Consider the following 22,999-nt stretch of genomic DNA (forward strand, 5'->3'; position numbering starts at 1 on the left):
TATACAACCTTGCGGGACTCTATATTTTTGTAAAAAAGTGTCAAAGAGTATGTCACGGGTCTTTACCTGAAAGATTGTATACTTAGGAAGGTCGAGCATATTTCCTTTGGAGGTGATTTTGTTAAGTTTGTATAATATCCTCCATACAGTATCATAAGTGGAGTTTCCATACAGTATCATACGCTTAGCTATGTCTTAATCTTTGTCTGTTGAGAACTAAAATTTAGATATCTTTTTTTTATGGTTAACAGATTATTGATAGTATTCGTATATCGATGGAAGCCGTTTTTTATTGGAGAAAAAGATTAAAGTTTTCTAAGAACCATATTAAACAGAAATCAATGATTTTTTTCAAGTAATTTTCATAGAGTATTTAGGACATAAAATTGAACGATAGCTTTCAACTTGAAATTCATTTCTATCGGGATTAATAATAGAAATGATGTATTCATGTTTCCATGAATCTTAAAACTCATTATTTTCCCAGATCAAGTTGTAAATAGTTAAAATCTAATTTTTACTACTATTTAGACGGTTTTTATGAAGGAGTTATAGATATCCCGCCAGGGCCAAGACTTTTACTGTTACAATTAAAGAGAGCATCTTTAAGGTCTTCGATCATCAATTGCGAGTTGACTTGAGTTTGGGATATATCAAGGAAGTCTCATCCGCATTGATGTGGGTTGTCATATATTGTTCGGAGGAATTGAGGAAATCCTGATTATGATTGATATTACTTGATTTTTTTAAAGTAAAACTCCAAGGGTACTGGTAACTAGTTTGGTTCATGTAGAGAGTTTTGTGTCCCTAATATTGATAGTATAGTTTCGGTTTGTTCATTTAATGAATTTACTCTTTTTTTCAGACATTTGGCGAATCAGTATAATTGTCGATGCTGGACACAAAGTTTTTCCAATTTGAGACTTTACTATTTATAACTAGGAATCTTGTTCGTGTTTTGTTTCCTAACCTTCACATTTTCCTTTACATATATTTTTTAAAAAATTACTGAAAACTTTTGATTTGACTTCTCAAGAATAAAAACTTGTAAATATATTATGATCATATTATAATGATATAACAAATAAAAATGACAAAAATAATAGTCAAATTAGTAAAAATTAATTTATTTTTGATAGTAATATGAAAAAAAAGCAATAGCTCAGAGGACAGAATATTCTCTGACAAAGCCCACAATTTTATTCTCACGAAAACAATGGAATTTTACATCAACTATATCATCATTTTATTATTTTTAAATAATAGATACACCTACCTATCTTTGGCGATTATGAGGATATAATTATGAAATCCACCCCCCCCCCCCCCACCAAAAAAAAGCAAAGCAAAGCAATAGAGACATCATCCAAATATCGCGCTGGACTAATAGCCGATTCTCTCGAAAGCCAATTCCAAACTAACCCAGGCCCCGACTTACCAAAAGTAACGGATCACTACCACTCACTACAAAACCTCGACATAACTAACTCTAACCTATTCACTACCCCAGGCACCATACAAAATCTCATAAGCAATCTTCGCAAAAAGAAAGCCCCTGGTGACGATCTCATCACCAACACGGCTCTTAAATTGCTACCGAACAAAATTTTATTATTCCTGACGAAAATCATCAATAGCTCTTTCAGAATCTGCTAATTTCCGCTTGCCTGGAATAAAGCAGTTATCTTTCCATTCCCAAACCAGGCAAAGACCAAAAACTTCCCCAAAAATTACCGACCTATTGCGCTGCTATCCTCATTATCTAAAATCTACGAACGTCTCATCCTCGCCCACCTCCAAAACAATCTCCGTGACAAAATCTACCCAGAACAATTTGCCTTCAGACCTGAACTCTCAACTACTCTACAACTAACCAAACTTACCCATCAACTCAGCCAGAACTTTAACAACAACCTAAACGCCGCAGCCATCTTTCTTGATGTTGAGAATGCCTTTGATCGAGTCTGGCACCAAGGTCTCCTTTACAAGCTCTCTCAACTCAAAATTCCGACTGAAATCGTTAAAATCATCGAATCCTTTCTTACTGATCGCACTTTCACTGCCAAAATCGAAGATTCATTCTCATCCTCCAAAAATATCCTCGCAGGAGTTCCTCGAGGCTCCTGTCTATCCCCAACTCTATCTGTCCTACATCAACGACATACCAACGACTCAAAAAACCAACCTCTCAATCTTCGCCGATGATACTATGTTCTTCACCTCTAACAAAAATCCCAGGCGTGCGGCTATACAATTACAGCACCAACTCAACCTAGCAACCACCTGGTTCCACCGATGGCGTATTAAAATAAATCCAACCAAAACTGTAGGCATCATATTTGGTCGCTCTAAAACAACTAACGTACCACCTTCTCTACTTGACAATCACGCTGTTAACTGGTCAATACAAGCAAAATACCTAGGCGTTACAATTGGGCGCAAACTAAACTTCGGTCAGCACGTCCAAAATATCATCAAAAAAGCCACTCGCACCCGCGGTATACTCTACCCCATACTAAACCGTAAATGTCCCATTCCACTAACAACCAAACTATACATCTCCCCCGTTCTTACCTATACTGGCCCCTCCTGGACACGTCCTTTCATATGTCCCTCTCAGTGGAAGCGTATCGAATCCGTCCAAACTATTGGTTTACGTACAATAACTACAGGTATTCCCACTATCGTTAAAAATTCAAATCTGCCAACTTCAAATCCATCCAAACCTCTATTCAGTATCAATCCAAATCAATGTTTTACAAAAGTTTCTTCTCAGATCACGACCATATTCGACTTCTAGGAAAAATCCATACCCCTCCAACTATCAAAGGAAAACCCAAACCATACCCATTTACGTGGATAAATCAATAAAAATACTAACCACCCAAATTTATAGACATTTTACTCGACAGTTCATTTCGTCAAATTAATTTTCTTTATATACAACTATAAAAAGGTCACACTAAAAAAATATTAGGTATTATTAGGTAATATTGATATTAGGTGCCAAATTAAATACAGTCATTACACCACTTTAAAATTGAACTTGTGTATAAAGATACGTAAAATATTTAAATATATAAAATACAGTCTTGTAAAAGATACTTTTAAAAAGTATTCAAGTACAGATACAGATACTTTTTTCCAAAAGTATTTAAAATATGTATTTGAATACTTGAAAAAAAAAGTATTTAAGTACAAATACAAATACTTTTAAAAAGTATTTACAGATACTTTCAAATACTTTTTAATTTTTTAAAATATGTTTTATCTTTTTTCCTTGACCTAATGACCTTATAGATAAATTGGATATTTGGATTATTATTTATTAATCAACTAAATTATTATTTTTATTTTAGAACTCTAATTTTACTGAAATTAATTAGAATAGGAATAATTAAGTTAGAATAATTAAAAAGTGAAAAAAGTATTTAAAAATAGTATTTGATTTTAAATACAGATACCTTCAAAAAAGTATTCAAATACTATACCCAAGGATGGGCGCAACTAGGGTAAAATTTATGGGAGTGCTAAAATCTAAAGCACAATACGAGAACCCCCCCCCCTTGTTTTAAAATCAGAAGTGTTACTGTCACCGATAATGTAAAAAATCAGTACAGAAAATTTGGGAATGCTAATTTTGATTTTGGGAGTGCTAAGCACTCCCAAGCCCCCCCCCCTAGTTGCGCCCATGTACCCAAGTACTTTTTCCAAATGTACCTATTATTAGAATACGTATTTGAGTACTTAAAAGTATTTGATCACTTTTACTCAAGTACTTTACAAGTCTGATAAAATACTAGAAATAGTTATTAATATTGTACTTACGTCGATAGTAGGTACTATATAGTACTGTGTATGGTCTAATACTCTAATATAATTGTGGAATTAGAATGACACAGCAGCAGTTCTAGGCATAACACATTAATAGAGTTTTGCCGCCAACAAATATGTATCCTAGCGGCGAACGTACACACTAAACTTTGACAATTTCCCGCATTCGGGATAATAATATGTATAAAGTATTTATTGTTGTATAATTTATATTTAAAACTATTCGTCAATAAATTCCGGCCGTCGATTGTCGATCGATATATTATAATATCACATTTTATTATATTATTAGATTGATCCATTCTATATAGCAATACTCGATCCCGACGGCCGACGATCTATTATTATTATTTAAATAGAATCCAGTTTAAATATATAAATTGGTACTCGCCTGTTATATCGACCACCACAATTTAGCTATACAGTTACCACATTCAAGTTATAATTAAAATTCAACTTATTATTGTACAAAATTACATTGTGAACACATTTACAATGATGTCGAACCTGAGTTGTCGATTTTTATACCGTCTTATAGTAAATTTCCCTGGCTTTTCGAATATCTATGTTAAGTCCTTCGACTCCCCCGGGAACTTTGCCAAAAAAAATAAAAACCACGCGCCGGTATACCCATTATGCGATCATATACGGAAAACAGTAACCTGGGATTATGAATTTGTATGAAAATTATTACATATAATATAAAAACATATTAAATGACCAAGAATGAAAATTTTGGTTGTATAGTAATTTAAAAATTTTATATGTGAGTACTTTAAATTTCTAGAGTATACTTTATATTCTAATTGTAATAGTGTAATTGTAATAATAGCCCGGTTTTTCTAACACATATATCTCTGTTTACTCTTAATATAAAGTTTTGAAATTTAAAACACAGATTACCCTCTAGTAGCTTAGGACGTTGTAAGAAAATGAGCCCTTAATATTGTGTAATTACAAAATGGCATAAAAATTTGTTATATTAACTGTTTTTATGTAAGTTTATAAAATGTATTGATGTACCTATGTAAACTAGTTATGTTGATTTCAGTGTATTAAATATTATTAATATTAAAATAACTAAGTAAATTGTAGACAAAGTATTGGTTTTGGATTTAATAGTTGATTTTTTACATGGCCCCTCATGATCCTCGACGATAACACTGGTACCGAAAGACATCGTAAAGTAATATATTTTATTTATAACAATGTATATATTTATACACGTATTAAAAGCCACAGGAATATTCAATACCTTTCATGTGGCCAAGAATAATAAAAATAGAATGATTGCAATGTTTAATATGTTGTGAAATGATAAATATACGGTTCCAACTAGATTTATGATTATGATTATTTTTATATTACGATTATGAAATTTGGTTATTCCTTATTTTTCAATTGACTATTGAGTATTGAGTCTGTCGTCTGACTACGCGTATATTTCGGAGCGACAAAGACCGGAGCTATACCTATAAAATCTACGCCTGAAAGCATTGAAGCCTAAATTAAAATAAGATAAATATTCTAATAGAACTTATTTAACATTTAACAATAAATTATGAAAAATTGTCAGCATTATTATTGCAAAAATTTGCAATATTTAAAAAAAAATTAAAAATTAAGAATATTATTCAATTAATTTACCATCTGACAGTTTCAATCATAACATTTAATGTTATCGCTGTGTGGACCCTTCGAGTCAGGGAGAAAAAGTCATGTATTAGTATAAAATAGGTGCAATTGAAACTGGGTTTACGACAGTATAATTTGCCGTGCCTTCGTTAGTTATTGTACGTCGTCATAATTTATTTACGAGCGCTCGTTTTCAATTTTAAAAGTAATTACCAACTTACTTGAGAATAATCATGAACGAAGATAAATTTGAGCCTTTATACTAGGGGCTTCGAAAAAAGATATTTTAAATAATTTATATTCTGACCGAAAAATATTAAAAACTACGCATGACTACCCGATTACGCGTCGTACGTACGGAAAACAGTCACCTGGCGTGTTGGTACGCCGTTTTCATTTTCCCAATAACCTATGAGTCCTTTTTAAATATATACATCTGATGGGAAATTTTCTTGGCTTTCCGCGTATGTAGGTTAAGTTCTTCGACTCTCCTGGGAACTCAAAGAAAAAAACCTGGCATTAAAATTCTGGCGCCGCCATTACTGGCTACTTGACGTCACTAATTGATTTCGAAAAATTAGCAATATAGCTGCGCCATGTTGTGTTTAATAACAGTGAATAGTGATGTGACTTACAAATGGCAATGTAAATGTTTGGCGCCTGGAATAATACATAATGCAGTTACACATACAAGGTTTCTTATCACTATTCACAGTCACCTATCTTTGGTCACCCAACTTCACACTCGTTGTAGACATCTGTGCTCTTTGAGAATTGGAAATATGTTATCACTTATCACTTATCAAGAGCTATCACAGACATACAATATTTAGATATAAAAATATAAAATACAATATGTAATTTTTAGTACTTACTACTTCATTAAGTTTATTTTATTAAACATTTTAATGCTGTTGGTAACTGTTATTTTTTGTATCTAAATTGTATTTTATTTTAGTTTAAGTTAAAATCCATTACATTTCTCGCTGCATCACTCTAATAATAGCAAATACATACTTAAAAGGTACACGCATTTCCTGCTGCTAAAACTTTAATTTATTTTCATTTTGGTCTTGTCAATGTTTTATAGTAGTCAAATGCTCAAATTTGATTAATTTAGGGAAATTTATATTTTATTATGTTTAAGAAATACGAAATTTAGTTGCTTTAAATCATTGACATTTGGAATTAATAATAATTTAATGTTAATTATATTATTATTACTAAGCCCTAATATTTTTAATCATACCTGTGATTAATATTTCAGATTTAAAATTGAAATGTTCCAAATTGTACGGTGTTTAAAACCTATAGCAAGAAACCAAATCCAGATAAAATATAAATTTTATAATGTCATGCAAATTCCATCATTTACCAGCAGGTCTTATGCTATCAGTGAGTTAATAAAATTAATATTTTAATTTATTAGATACCTGCTAGAGGTACATAGGTTTTGATTTTATGTCAATATCAGATAATAAATTTTAAAAAACTAATCAACTATAATCACCAAATAAATTGAATAAGTTATACTTTTTGTATATTGTTTATGGTGATTGATACTTCTTTTGACAATATTTTAGAAAAAGCTATAAGTATTTATATATTAATTGCTAATAGTTTCAAACAATAGTTAAATTAATTCGTACATAAATTACAAGACAATTTTTTTAATTAGAAACAATTTTACTATAGAAGTATAAATATATGTGAAAAAGTTTCATTATTTTTACAAAAAATCTTATATAAACTCGAGTATAAACTTAATAAAAACAAGTCCAATGGCCATTTCATGATACATAATTTAATTTATAATGCCATTTAAGTTGTGTTTCATATTTGAAAATGCTGCCAGTATTATTAAAATATATAAAACATATTTGTTTACTGTGAACAATTCTGATAAAAAAAAAAATAGAACCTCTATTTTGTCATGAAGTGTACAAAATTTAATTTATTTTTAATTTTAGATAAAACTAATGTCATAAATTGTATTTAGTTTGTAGTACAAAAAAAATTATTTGTAGTATTTTATAACTCGGCATAATCGTTATATTTCTAATTAATAATAAAATATAAATCTATAATATGTTTACTTTACTCTGATATCTGAGCTCTTATCGTTTTTAGCAATATTATGCATTAACTAAGCAACAATGTTGTCAAAATCAATGTTTTTTAAATGAGTTCTTATGGCAAGGGTGGCAAACCCATGACAGGCGTGCCAAATGTGATACGTTTGTTAAATTACAATGGTACACAAAAAATTATGATATTCTTAAAATTTTATTTGTAAAAAATTCGAATAAATAAATTATAGACATTTTTAAAGTTATCATATTCCCATGTGTAAAATTAATAATTATGATGCTATATTATCACTATATTTATTATGTTTACAAACTTTGGGCACTTGGAAAATTTTCCAACCCTTGTTTGCAAAAATTTGGCACTAAACCAAAAAAGGTTTGCCACCTCTGACCTATGGATATTATGGTATTCATTATTATTTCCAATTTTTAAACAAAAAAATTAGATTTGGGTGCTTGGACTCTTTTTACGTGGAGGCAAAAATAATTTTTTGCGAATCTCACTATATTATTAATATACTATTATAATTATTATATGTATGTTATTTAATTTTAATTTTATATATATATATATTTTTTATATATATTTTATATTTTAATATTTAATTTAATTTTTAGATAAATTTTATAAAACCACTTCAATTATTGAAAATAAAGACTCTTATGGAGTATTACTTGATAATAGCAAATTAAAAACACCATTAGGTAAAGAGCTTATAATAAATAATAAAGCTTTGGCTCTTGCTGTTGCTGAAGAATGGGAAATGCAGAAAGAACATATAAAAACAGATCCTATGCACTTGGTATATTAATGTAAAATATAATGTTTCAAATATCTTTTATAATTATGTTTATTTTTATTAGACAAAGCTGTGTTTTTTGGCAGTCGACAATCCTAGTGGTCTTTCAGAACATGAAGTAGTACAACAAATATTGTCTTATCTAGAGACTGATACAGTCTTTTTTATTTCTGATGTAATAAACTGTTTATCATTTGGATTTCTTGCTTATTATTTTAAAATCGAAATTGCTTGAATAGGCCGATCATGAGCTAGAGAAAGTATTGATGGAAAAATGGATGCCACTAATTCAGAGATTTAATGGATATTTTGACACCAATTTAAAACCATCCAAAGGTATTTATGTTGAAAGTCTTGATGAAAAGACTAGGGCATTAGTTGAAAAATATTTTTTATCGCTTGGATTCCCTGCACTTCATGGTTCGTATAGTATACTTATGTTTTCTTATTAAGTATCTATATTTTTGTAAACATTATTTTCTTTACTTAAGGTGTATTACATGCTGTTGAAACTTTAAAATCATTAGTGCTTACTTCATGTTGTTTACATCAAGATATTTCTGTAAAAGATGCTGTTCTATTGTCTAAGATGGAAGAAGAATACCAGGTAACTTTTAAGTATAAATTAAATTTAACAACCAAAAATATGTGTTTGTGTATAGTAATTCTTTTGCATTAAAATTATAGTGTACAAAATGGGGACGTGTGGATTGGATTAAAGATTATATAGACAATGACTCTGTAATCAGATTGTCAGCTGCTATGCTATTCATTTACTATACACTCAATCCTAAATACAAACCATTAGCCAAACGGGATAACTATACTCAAATACAACAGTCTTTAAAACAATAACTAATAAGTCATGTATAATAATTCATTAATAAATAGAGCATATCCATATGATTTTTTTATGTTTTGTATGAAAGTACAAAAATAGTAAAATTATTTAATACACATAATTAATTTTAAAAGTATGATTGTAAATTATATTTTATTATATAAAATAAAATGTCAATGTTCTAGATTGTGGAAAAGTAAAGTTTGAATTAAATTTTTATGGTGACATATTGTTTCTACCTAAATAATACTTAACACAGCTAATTTTACATTTAGAATAATTTATTTTACTCTATTATTTTTAATGTGAACAATAATTAACCCATTATGAAATTTTTTTTAGGGTTAGGGCTTTGACAACTGAGGTCATTAGCCTTGGGAACTGTAGGGGAAGGTACTGTAGGTTTTAACTCGTGGGTTTTTTTTGAATTTTATTGTTTTATTTTATTTTTTTTTTTTTTATATTTGTTTTTTTTGAATGGGCGCCCGTAGGTTTCTGCCATGCCCGGTTGGGGGGCGGCGGCCTCTCTCTCCAGACACCGCAAAATGCTCAAAGATCGATGCCGCCCGTGACCGAGATTCGATCCGGCAACTTTTTACTTAAGTTTATTATTGAAATTAGTGTTTTATACTCTAGGTCTATTGCCTTATTTTTTATCAAAGCAAAATATAGATCATTAACAAACATTTTTTTTTGTCATTTTAATTAGAAATCAGAAAACTTTTTAGTTATGTAGTATCACCCGTATGATATGTCCTACAGATACTCAGTGAATCTACTATGCGTTCTCTACAATTGCAAATAAATATTAGGATCCACATCCCTAGCGCTACACAATTCTCATAAACTAAATTGACTATAGGTTTGTGTATCTGAACACTGTTCCAATGTAAAAGGTAAGAATGAAAGAGACTTGAAATAATATTCAACTCAGTGTTTTCAGGTCGGAAACACTTTTATTATTTTTTAAAACAAACATAAATAAAACACTATCAAATTCTGAATGCCTAGCCTGTATTACGATCGCCGAATCACTTGTTCAATCGTCGTATTTACGTCCTCACCAAATCACTCAGCGACAGCGGTACTGCCTGCAATTTTGTGTCTGGCGGTGTTATATATAAAATATTTATGTCGCCTCAGCATCATAACTAGCTTCACTGGCCTATGCAAATAATTTATAATTCAAATACTACCCACCTATATTACATATATATATACATATCTTTTATTTATTTATTAAAGCCTCAATAACTAAGGTTATTGGCTAACATTAACATTAATAAAGATATGTATATTGATACATTATAATGTAATATTATAAAGTTGTAAAGTTTAGTTCTTTGTAGAAATGTTATAATGTTGTAGTTTTCAAGACTGGGTCCAAGTGTTTCATATAGATGATCCATAATGTTAAGAGATGATCTGGCATCGGCGTAGTTGCGGTTGTGTAAAAGGATGTGTTTAACGGTAAGACCTTCCCCATAGGTTACTATAATATTATTATGACAACTGTCTTTATTATACTTCAATAATTAGGTTAATTAGTTAATCCAATCAGATGTATTACTAAGCAAATATACATGACTGATTACAAATTATTAAATATAATTATTTTGTATTATTAAAAAAAATTGTATTAATCCTAGAAGTAAAATATATTGTTTTATTCATGTGACATTCATAAAATTAAGTAGCTTACTGTTAAAATGTTGGTTTGTATCAGCTAAATTATATCCTACACTTTTTAAAAATATATGAATTTGTATTTAGATGCATTGTTTGTCTTACAAACTTTCAAAAAAAAAAAAACAAGTTACAAATTTAGACTAATTCATTTGATAGTAACAGTAAAATTATTTATTGTTTGGATTTTTGTAATTATTATTTTCAGACTTAATGCTATTGAAAAATACTATTAGTCTGTTAGGTGGGATGGATGGTGCAATACACAAAATTCAAAAGTAATCAACCCCAGATTTTTTGATTATCAATATTATCCAGATGTATAGAATATCTTAAAGTATGATCTAACCCAAGGTAATCCAAACCAAAGCCCTCCAAGCTTTTATTTTTGGTCCTCCTTAGAAGAGATATATTATTTATTAAATGTGATGAATAAAAAAAAAACTATGTAGGTGGAAGATGGTGTAGCAGTATTATTAATCTATACATATTATATAATGTTATACAACTTGTGTATTATATTATATTATTATAATGTGTTTGTTATAAAATAAAATAAATATATATTTTTTATTTTAGCGGCTCCACTTGTATAAATTGGCCCGCCAATTATAAAAGGTTGGACCATTCTGGTCTTACCTAAAGGGTTAATATAAACTATAAACAATAATTATCTAAGGTTTTTATCTTTAACTATTGAGATCAAGCTTTTGAAATATTTCTTTAGCTCTACCTACACACAAAACTATTTAAATGTTTTCCAAAGAATTTTTGACGTTTTTAAACTATACTAAATTATCTTATACCAGATACTTACAATTTAATTTTTTAATCATAGGTAATACCTATAGTAATTTTTTTAATATTACAAATTAAAAGCCAACCAACGATCGACAATATTTATCTATTTTTAAAAATATATGTAGTTAGACCAAACAATAATCAAATTAATATCTTTTAAAATGCAAAATCAGATGATTAAGATAATTAATATAATAATATTTAACAAAGAGTAAAATTATAGTATAAAACTAAATAATAATAATAATTATTAAAAATAATAATAAGTCAGACTCAAGTTACTTTATTAATATTATTTAATCCCCTTCCCACCCAATTAACACATAAATGTCGAGAGATAAGTACATTGTCATTCGCTACTAACTAATATCAAATTGATATGATAATCAAAATGACTGTGATTTTTGTTTGAATTGTAAATATTTTAAATGCTATTATATTATGGCTTGACTAGAGATGGAACACCAGGAGATACATCAATAGGCATAACAGACTCCAAATTATTTTTCAACAGTAGTAACCAAGCAGCAATCGTCTGGTCTCTGGCGAGACAGTCTGCAAAAGTTGACATATCTTTTAATTGATCAGGTAAACATTGCCGAAGTGCTTCACGAGCTCTGAAAACAAATATTGTATTAATTTTTAAATTTATTAGGTTATGGATGTTAAATTACAAACACAAACTATATTATAACCTACATACTGAACATAATACTACTCATCCATCTTGAACTATAAGAGTTAAGTCAATTCTGGATTTATTGGGATCTTATTTTGATGAAGGACTTATATTATTAGCCTCTAATTCACACCTATAGAAAAATATTTTTGGGATATAATAAGCTAACCTTTCAGGATTTATGTGTACTAGACATCATGTAAATTGATTCTATGAAAAACATAGAACATGCTCTCGAATATTGGACCTATAGTAGTATATGATAAGTTGCACACCAATGTTAATCTTTAAACAATTTTATTTTATCTAGATAATTTATGATTGAAAATATATAGTAATTTTTATACCTTGAGTTCTCTGACAAACGAACATAACATCCCACAACATGTCTCAGTAGTCTAGTAGATGGTTCTCTTTCAAGTGCTAAGACCATTTTCCCCTGAAAATTCAATGAAAAAATAATGAGAATTTTTGTTGTTTTTGTGGTACAAATACTTACAAGTATGAGGGCAACATGAGAAAACCTATCATATGTTTGACAAATGTAACTTAAACCATTGTCATCCATAAGTATTTTTTGCAGTATAAAAGTTGATAGTGTTTTAGTTAATTCAAAACCAGTTTCCATAATACGTAGACACAGCGGAATAATTTCAGTTGTCAGAAGGAAGGTGATAACTTCTTGTTCTTCTGTCTGAAAAATATAAATATATTTTTTTAGTTTAGGGCTTTTTTAACCCGTCATCAGTTTCTGTATTAGAATATATACCAAGTAAAGTAAATATTTTATAAATATCTAATATACATTAGGTAGATAACTAAATATAAAATAAACATGGTTTTTAAATCATTCAATATTTACCTTTACTAAAGCACCAATCACGCCCAAACTTGTAAGTCTTAGATGTTCAAAATTACGACATTTGTTGGCATTATGTAGGAATGGATACATATAAAGAGGTATTTGGGCCTTAAGGAACTGAGAACGTGTATCAGGGTGAGCACCTACACACTGTAAGAGTGCCAGAGCATTGCAAAGTCGTGTCACTTGTTGAAGCGACATAGTCGGAGGGTTAACAAACTGATAAGTAGACACAATTTCAAACAATAATGCTGCTATAGTGCCTGTCGTATGCCAAATCATTGGTCCAAGATCATGAATAATATCACGCCTTGAGCTGAAAAATAAAAACTAGGTATTATATTTTTGATTTTAATAGTTATTCTTTTTAAAATTTATCCTTTGATTATACAACTATATATTTTGACATTGTAAAAAATAGTAATATATAGTAAACTAAAAACTGCAAACATATGTATTTAAAAACAAAATTAATATTTAATATATTATAAGCAATATAAATATACCCTGTTTCAAAAGAGAATAATCTCAATCAGGGGCGTAATTAAGGGGGGGATGAGGGGGATATATCCCCCCCCCCCAGAGCCTATATAATGTGTATATTTATAATATATTAATTTGAAGCTTGTGGAATTATAATATGTTTTATCGTGCTGACATCACGACAAAATATATTAAATATAATTAATATCAAGAAATCTATAAATTATTATTTAATTTAAAAGTAAATTTTAATTCTAATATATTCAACATTTACATTTTGAAGAAATTATTATAATATTGTATAGGTACTAAATTGTGTAGAATTTTAAAGCACATTTATTAATACATTTTGTGTACATATATATTAGTTTGAGAATTTTTGATGAAATATTGTACTTGAAAATCTAAGTATTTTGTGTGGAAAAAAATGTTTATCCCCCCCCCCCCCCCCCCAAGACAAATTCCTAATTATGCCACTGCAATTGAGCGATTTACGTCAGTGTTGCACATCTTTTACTAAGTTATAGGTGTTAGGGTGATCAACTGGTTTTCGAGGCACTAATCACATCATTCACAATGTGCAAAAAGTGTTTTTTTTTTTGAGACAGTATATAAGAAAAGTTAGAAAAATAATAGTACAGGAAAATTCATGTTTAAATGAATGTCATACAATTTTGTTTTATGAAAAGTATTATAGGAATACAATATTAAATTATTGGTTGACATAGTTATTTATTGTATTTAGTTTATTTTAATATTATTTTATACTCTTTATTTTTCTAGTAAATAAATCATATTAAAATAATCACACAAAATGTATAAGCATGATAATGAGTTTAAAACCTAACTGAAACAACTATATTTAAACTAAATAACCAAACTATTTCAAATTCTTAAAGATCCCTATGATACCTATATTATCATTGGTACTTATTGTGTTCTGTGACCATTTAATCTTTAGATGTACCTTTTAGCACTACAACTTTGAACAATACTATGCAGAAATTTGACAATACATTACTTTATTGACATAAGTTCTAATTACCTGAGCTCAGAAAGTGCGTTTTCTCTGGTTTCAGTATTACACAGTTCGACAATCCATTGAAATACTTTCTCACGGTCGTGTGCAGCCTGACTAAGTTGTTGAGGCATCTGAACTGAATCCAATTTGAACATTTTCAACGATTTTATTTCAAAATTAGATGATAAATACCATAAAACTTAAATAAGGGACACAAACACAAATATTTACACTGTTAAGAATTTAGGATAGGTATTAAAAATGTGAGTAAAAAAATTTAAAATAAAAGAAAAATTGTAGTAATAAAGATAATTCCTATTATTAAATAATTATAATAATATTAATAATGAACAATAATAATAAGTACGAAATAGAGAACAGTTGTAAATTAAGTATGTCGACGCAATAATAATATGTTATACTAATTCAATAAAAAATGTCTGTTATATAATTATTATAAAATAAAGTAGAAGATAGTTTCTTTGTAAATGATCCGACCAGCGGACGACGATTTGCAGACACGAAAAAAATATTATAAACAATCACGGATGGCGGATGCTGTTGTTCCCAACGCTTCCCGTCACGCATCACCATGGAGATATTATATAAGTTGGACGTTGACGAGGCCAAGGGAACTTGTATAAAAAGTGATAGCACATTTTGTTATCGTTTTTTTTGTATCGTTGACGACGCAAACACTACGGTATCAACATGGATACTAAACTAACCAATTTGTCACAACAATATTATTAACGTAAATACGTCAATGTTCGTCATAGACCTTATAAGGTAAGAGTATAAGATCTATGATGTTCGTAAGGTCCTTGCCCTTGATAATAATAATATATGCTTTGTCGTATTAGCCTCCATTGCCTCCATCCATAAAATATTGTATAATACTATAATGTCATGGTAAAATTTATAGTTAGTACCTGATTTTATGAGGAATGATTTCTCATATTATGTGGCCTGTGGCCTACAAAATTTAAAGGCAAGGCATTAACAAGTTAAAAAATTGAATTAAGTTACTTTTAACTAAGTTAAAAGTTTTTAACAAGTAGCTTTTTTTCTTGGATTTAATTTAACGAGTACCTACATTATTTTTTCCACGTTATCAATTAATTAGTATTATTATAACGTTCGGTTATTTTTTATAATTGTTATAATTTATTTTATTTTTAATCATATATTATATTAAAGAAACGGAAAAGTGATAGAGCTACAGCATCATTAAAAAAAGAAAATATTACTCAGTTTAGTGTGTACCAATATACCATGATTAATAACTTTTACCAAACTTTTACTTATAAGTAATTTTTATTATTTTATTAGAATATTATTATTAGAACTACAACTGATTCAATGATATTCGATATTATAGTATGCGTGGTAATTTAAATAATAATTAATTATAATGTAGTACAGCATAATATTATAGCTGTTGTAGACCAAAGGGTAAACAAATATATAAAAATAATTATTTTGTCGATATCATAGATTGATTACAGTATTTATAAAAAGTATAAATAAGTACCAACCTACTAACAACAATTAATTTTAATACAAACATTAATTTAAAACTGTAACGGCTCTATTTAAATTACTTGTTGTTGTTAGATTTAAAATAAGGAATATATTTTTATTTTATTTGATATGATTTACTAAATTTTTTAACTAATATATTAGAAGTTACTTTAATTATCTAGTTAATTACCAATTTTTACAAGTTTTTTAAAAAGAAAAGTAACTTTTAGCTTTAAACTTAATATAAATTTAAGATTCTAAACGGAGCGATGAATGTATTGATTTTACAAAGATGTATGTTTTTTTGTGAATCAGTCATGCCAATTTGGGAAATGAAAATGCTTCTTTTTCTTTCAAAGTTTCAATATCATATCTTCTGATAGGAAAACGAATCTATTTGGTAGGTACTTTAGGCCTATTGGGGCCAAAAGTAATAAATGTCCATTATGTCCAATAGCCTTAAAAAGTGGCTGGAAAAATAAACAAAATATTAAAAGAAAACTGATTATTACGCAAAACCAGTTTACGAAAATAATTAATTTTGTTTTTAAGTGTAACTCTAAAAAAAACATTTGATTCACGACATTTTCATTGAGTATTTATGTAAGCAATTTCAATATTAATCATAAAATTTTCAAAATATTATGATATTTGTTGAGCTATTTATTTGGATAAAATATAAAAAAATTCAAAATTTTTTTTTAATTATCATCGATAAATAGTTGTTTCCTTGGTTAAAAAACGTGAAAATGTAATTTAACATTTCTTGTAAAAAACTATTAACATTAGGTAGGTACTTGGAATTTGTTGTCAAATAATGTTTATTTTATAATTTCCATAAATGAAAATATTTTAATTTGTTTTGAATTGTTTTTAGACATTTTAAATGTAAATTTGTTAGTTTTCTTAATCTATAAATGTCAATAAAAATTGTGTTCGTTGGGTTAAAAGGCTCAAAAATGAAATACAAGTTTCTTTACAAATGACGTTGTTATAATAGCAGTTGATAATTATTAAACATCCATAGACACGATTTTTCCTTTACAATATTGTATAGTTCAAACTTTATCAAACCCACTGTAGTACTATTACTTATTAGTATTAATGCCTAATTGTAAAATAAATTACAATAATCACAATCATAACATACAATTGACTTCATATTATCATAATTTATAGTCTGACAGATCATCTTCGCCTAGAATCATTTTATGTACCTATTTAATGATTATTGGTTGTTGAATCAAAAATTAACACATAAATTACAGTGATCCTCTGGACATCTGATGTACAACAGAACGTTACCCACTTACCTGTTTTTTAATTTATGATTCTTTAGTATGTTTACGTGGTATTTTTACTGATTATTTTGCGTTTTTAATACATTTACCTATAAGGTTTTTTAGTTCATTGTAAGATTTATTACGGGTATTATAATGCGTTATTCACTTCATAGATTAGAATACCTCGATTCACTGTATTTTATAAGATTCTAAGGTTGTTTGCTTGTTCGATGGACTAAATTCACAGCCTTAATTAAAACCAACTGTTTATACAGTAAGTATGGTTGTGTAAAAAATGCAAATTATCACTTGGATTCTAAAAATATATTGAATAGCAATAGTTCTTATAAAAAACCTTATCAACATAATATAGATATTATGATATTTATATTGTTATCACAATTCTTAAATTTTATATTGTTATAATATCTACTTCTATAGTACTATGATAATGAGAGAATGAGACTCATATTTTTATTTTATTTGGTTTTGAACTTAGCTTTCCAATTTTCCACATTTATCTAAATTTATATTGATATATTTTTACTATTTTAAATTAGGTACTCTGTTTTTATTTTTACGATGCTCAACTTATAATTTACTTAAATATCCAATTATTGTTGAATACAACACAACAAAATGTTAGTCTCAATTTTTTTAAAGACATTAAAATTTTCAAATGCTATTAAATTAAGAAAATATCTAAGCACAATGGTTGATAAAAAGCAAAATGAAGTTCAATTTAAAACAAATTGTAATTCAGACCATCTTGAGAAATTCAACTGTTGTATTAAAAACGGACTCACTTCTTATGCAGTTCTTAGTAATGAATGGATTTTCAAAATGAATATCAGTAAGTAAGATCATAAAAATGCTTCACTTAAGTAATGACGTACAATAATCAATATTTTTTGGTACATTTATGTTATCCCGATTGCCATGAGTCTCAATTCTGTTATCTCGACTACCACCCCAATTCCATGACTATTGCTGGTCACAATACTGTTATTAAGTATTTACCATATTAATAATACATTTGGATCATTGGAATTTACCAAAAAATTTCTGAGAAATAAAAATCATGTTCATGTTATTTTAAATAATAATTATTATTATTATTTAAATCCATAATTAAGAGTACTTTCTTGGTATAGATCATTTGAAGAAAGTAAATTTTTATTATTATTTAACTCTCCGCTGCCATGATAATATTTGATTTTATAACCTATGATAAATTTTTAAATAATTTGTATATACCTAATGATTGTATGTTTTACGTTATGGCACTGTAGTTGTGTCATCAGGTGGTGGTCAAAATAATGGATAAGTACCTTTTTTAATGAGTCCAACATTTATTTGATTTTGGCCTTTAGGGGGACAGTATAAAAATGTGGAAAATTCAATCTTAAGTCGACTTGAAATTTAAATCTGTTTTCAGATTTCTTTTTGCTTTGCTAGATAAACTGATGCATAGTAAATTAAACATATCTATCTTAACTGACTTAAATCTTATGTTGCATGTATGTTAGACAAGAAAAAAAAATCTCACCATTCAATCATCATAATCATTCTAATATTTAATTTTTATTTCAATATTATTTATACTTTTAAATGCATGAATTCGGTTTTATTGGTATCATACGTCACAGAAAATTTAATGGGTGTTTAAAACTACTTCACATTTTAACTTCAGTGGTGGTATACTTCTTAAAATTGAAATAGTGGTATACGATGGTAGGGGCAATGCTTTGACTAGTATGAAATGTAAGTATAAAATATATTAATGGTACAGAAGACATACTTAAGGTAGGGTAATATTGTAATAATTCGAATTTGGGGTTTGTAAATATACACTTTTGTACCATTGGGTTGTTCAGTTATTTGATAAATAATTGAATAGTGTTGAAGTTGTATCTACATAATTCAATAGTATTATAAAAAAAATTTGTTTATAATGGTTTTAATTGTTATTTTTCAGATAATTTAAGTAATGGACTGACATTACTTAAAAGATGGAATCCTAAAAAGATAGATGATTTGTTTGTACTCCTTCAAATGCCTATGGCAAAACTTGTATATCTTACTAAAAAAACCCATTTAGAATCAAAAATTGTGCCACATGGAAACAGAGTCTATTATTTTGCATCTACTTTCGAGGTTTGAATGGATATATTTTATGCTTATTTATAATTAATTTTTAATTTGTATACATCATCTTTGTTATAAATTACAAGCATCTATTGATTTTACAATGGTGTTTTGTTTTTTATGACAGAAACTTTTAAAAATTTAAAAATTTTTAAATTTTCAAGTTACTGCAATTTGGATATAGTTTGTATCTTAGGATCTAAAAAGTATGATCTAACATTCTTAAAAGTAACTGAGAAAAAAAATATTGAAACAAGAATTTTTACTCAAAAATTTGACAAAACTGAAATTGTTAATTTAGTGTAAGTCAAAAATGAATAATTGTAGAAATGTTGACCAAATATTTATACTACCATTTTATTTACACAACATAATTTTCAAAAAATTATTTTTCTTTTGAGGTACCTATTTAATGTAATGATATATATAGACATTTGATGTTTTTTTCCCTATAAATGTCAATAAATAATATTGCTTGGTGGAAATCCTAAAAATCATAAACAGGGTTCCTTATAAATTGTATATATATTAATTTATTTATCAAAAATTCATAAGCTTTTTATAAGCGTTATAAAGTTAGAATTTTGTAAACATTTGTCTAAATCATAGGTGGCCAACCTGTGGCACGCTAACTAATAACTTATAAATTTTAAATATTTCTAAAATTATGGTTTCCAATTTTAAATAAATCATAAAAGTCGCAAATATTTAATTATACAAAATAATATTAATAAGGATAAATAATAGTATAACATACTAATTATGTATTAATCCATTTATTGTAGGGACACAAATTTATGTATAAAAATAAATATATTATATTAGGTATTGTAAAGTAGATAATAAGTATTAATTTTTTATGCCTCATTCTCAATTTTTATTTTGCACAATATAAATAAAGGTTGGCCAGTTGGCCACCCCTAGTCTAAATCATAAAAGACAAAAATGTGTAAATTGTTCAATTTTTACACCTAAGTCTGGATAGCTCATATAGTCCTATGGTGAGATGAAATGATGCTACACATTCAGTGTGATAAAATGTAATAAAATAAAGATCATATTTTTTGTGATTTTATAAAAGTTAAAATATAATTAAATTTTTTTTATACATTTAAATTTTTTATCGAAAAATACTAAACCTGTATTTTGGATGTATATGAATAATAAATAAAATCAGAATTATATTTCATAACAATAACTTATCGATTAGTTATGAACAATAATCTATATTTTTAGAAAAATCCTCAAGAAGTATGTTACCATTTGATGCATTACAAATTTTTATTCACACGGAACTTTACAACACTTAACCACATCTATCAAATTTTGATTGGTAATTAATTAATTTAATTCTATGAAAATAAAAAATAAATTATGCTTTTTAATAAATAAAGTTATACCGATTAAAGATTATGATGTAAGAATTTAGAATGTTAATATTTTTAGTCTAAAATACGAGTACTTATTTATCTACTAAATCTCAAAGCATTTAAAAATTATCACTTCCAAGGAAGTCAACTACTCGATGCCTATAATTAAGTCTTTTAATTTGTAATTTGTAATTCCTAATGTTAATTAAATAATATATATTAATTTATACATTTTTTTAAGAAAATAATGTTGATAAGAATGATATTTGGAAAGATACTTGGATATTTATGTACAGCATTGATCAAATTAAACATAGAATTTCTCTTACTAAAGCACCAAATTTAAAAATTAAGCCTTGGATGTTAAGATGTAAAACTGAAGTATTTGAAAGGTATCAATTATGATTAATTAATATATAATTTAGTTAACCCAAAATATTTCTTTTTTAGGACAATAGAGATAAAACAAGAAAATAGAGTTGTTCTCAATAAAGACTCTACTGCACAATACTTAGCTAAAAGGCTGAAAGTACCAGAAAAAACCATTCGCTATATCAGTTCAAAATATCCTACAACATTGAGAGTTAGTCCTACTAAATTAAAAGAAATATTGGATTTTCTTCTCAGAGAAGGATACAGATCTTCACATATATTGAGTACTCCGCGTGTATTTACTCACAGTATTTCTACTCTACAGGTCAGCTTTTAAATACTTGTTAAACTGATTTTAAGATAAATGAATTTAAAGAATTTATAATTTATAGGAACGATTAACTGAGTTAAGAGATCTTGGCGGCGAACCAACTTTGACTGCCTTATGTAAAAACAAAACAACTTATCAAGAATTAGTTAATAAATTAATCTTGAAAAATACTAAAGGATATAATATTTAAGATGCTATTGTATCACACCTAATAAATAATAATGTATATAAATGAAGATGATTTTTAATTTAATTTATTGTGTTAAACAACAAAATTATACTTTAAGAATTAAACACTTGTTAAGTAGAGATAATTGTTATTAACTCAATGTTTAATTAATTACATTTTATCCTTTCACATTCAAACCAATTTATATATATAACAGTATAAAATTTGTTATCATAAAATGTTCAAAATTTAATAGGAAATATAATAGTAAAAATAAAAGTAGAAGTAAACATAAAATTGATGTTATAAAAAAAATTCTTAAAAATTTTGTATAAATATTTATATATTTTAACATAAAAACAAAATTATAGAGATTCATGCCTTAATAAATAAAAATAAGGTAATATATTATATATTTTTTATATAATTTTCTATTTGACTATTCGAATTTAATAAACAAAAAAAAAACAAATGTATGTTTCCAATTTGTGTGTTTCGCTAAATTATGTTATTTATGTCTTTTAAACTTCATTCATAAACTTATAATAACATAGTTTATCTAGTTTAAAGTGTTGTGGTAAAATAGATAGTATAATTACATCATAAAACTATAGGAGGCGGAGAATAAAAACCAAGACCTTATTTTTGAACAAGTAATTTAAAATAATATTTTACAATATAAAGTAAATCATCTAAAATAGTAAACACATTGAGCTAAACATAGCTTATGTAAAATAAACATATTGTTAAAAATAACTTTAGAATTAGAATAAATGGCATGTATTATATAGTAATTAATCTTAAGAGGACGTCGCACCTTCATGTGTTTTCTCCGTCGTACAAGTGCGTACCATAGCAAACTTTACGCTCAGCAGATCACGTTTATCTCGGTTAATTTGAAATTTAGAGTGAATTGACCTATTATAAAAATTATAGGCAAGGTTATTACCGATGGAATCTCAATGGGCTTATTATTATATTTAGTTTCAAGTATACAAATTTATTTTATTACAAACTATATTCTTTTTTGTCTACAAGATATATAGCATTACTGAAATCAATATTTTGCT

At 27.3% G+C, this 22,999-nt stretch overlaps 3 protein-coding genes across 5 annotated transcripts; 2 read left to right on the plus strand and 1 right to left on the minus strand.

Moving 5' to 3' along the window:
* Positions 1-6,315: 6,315 nt before the first annotated feature.
* l(2)k14505 (ATP synthase mitochondrial F1 complex assembly factor 2 homolog l(2)k14505) lies at positions 6,316-9,401 on the plus strand. Of its 2 annotated transcripts, none has more exons than XM_015508148.2 (7): positions 6,316-6,493; positions 6,737-6,864; positions 8,178-8,362; positions 8,424-8,534; positions 8,599-8,779; positions 8,851-8,966; positions 9,022-9,162. In XM_015508148.2, exons 2-7 carry the CDS (start codon positions 6,750-6,752, stop codon positions 9,022-9,024), a joined length of 711 nt encoding a protein of 236 aa, XP_015363634.2. In that variant the 5' UTR covers positions 6,316-6,493; positions 6,737-6,749; the 3' UTR covers positions 9,025-9,162. The 2 variants fall into 2 exon arrangements, with proteins under 2 accessions (XP_015363634.2, XP_015363633.2); XM_015508147.2 differs by having other exon boundaries at positions 6,319-6,493; positions 9,047-9,401.
* Positions 9,402-11,950: 2,549 nt separating this feature from the next.
* Positions 11,951-15,326, minus strand: Rcd-1 (Required for cell differentiation 1). 2 transcript variants are annotated; one of them, XM_015508144.2, is made up of 5 exons: positions 14,757-15,318; positions 13,229-13,544; positions 12,866-13,060; positions 12,714-12,805; positions 11,951-12,304 (listed from the first exon to the last, which is right to left on the minus strand). In XM_015508144.2, the coding sequence occupies exons 1-5, from the start codon at positions 14,885-14,887 to the stop codon at positions 12,127-12,129; spliced, it is 912 nt and encodes a 303-aa protein (XP_015363630.1). In that variant the 5' UTR covers positions 14,888-15,318; the 3' UTR covers positions 11,951-12,126. The 2 variants fall into 2 exon arrangements, with proteins under 2 accessions (XP_015363630.1, XP_089072532.1); XM_089216406.1 differs by lacking the exon at positions 11,951-12,304 and adding an exon at positions 12,442-12,499 and having other exon boundaries at positions 14,757-15,326.
* A 2,677-nt stretch (positions 15,327-18,003) lies between these two features.
* On the plus strand, positions 18,004-22,074 carry mTTF (mitochondrial transcription termination factor). The gene is made up of 6 exons (XM_015508145.2): positions 18,004-18,392; positions 19,518-19,696; positions 20,924-21,020; positions 21,299-21,449; positions 21,508-21,754; positions 21,822-22,074. The coding sequence occupies exons 1-6, from the start codon at positions 18,179-18,181 to the stop codon at positions 21,948-21,950; spliced, it is 1,017 nt and encodes a 338-aa protein (XP_015363631.1). The 5' UTR covers positions 18,004-18,178; the 3' UTR covers positions 21,951-22,074.
* The last annotated feature ends 925 nt before the right edge of the window (positions 22,075-22,999 follow it).

This window comes from Diuraphis noxia, unplaced genomic scaffold (assembly GCF_037042655.1).
Source record: "Diuraphis noxia isolate RWA-SAM2 unplaced genomic scaffold, SU_Dnox_SAM2 contig0001, whole genome shotgun sequence".
NCBI lineage: Eukaryota > Metazoa > Arthropoda > Insecta > Hemiptera > Aphididae > Diuraphis > Diuraphis noxia.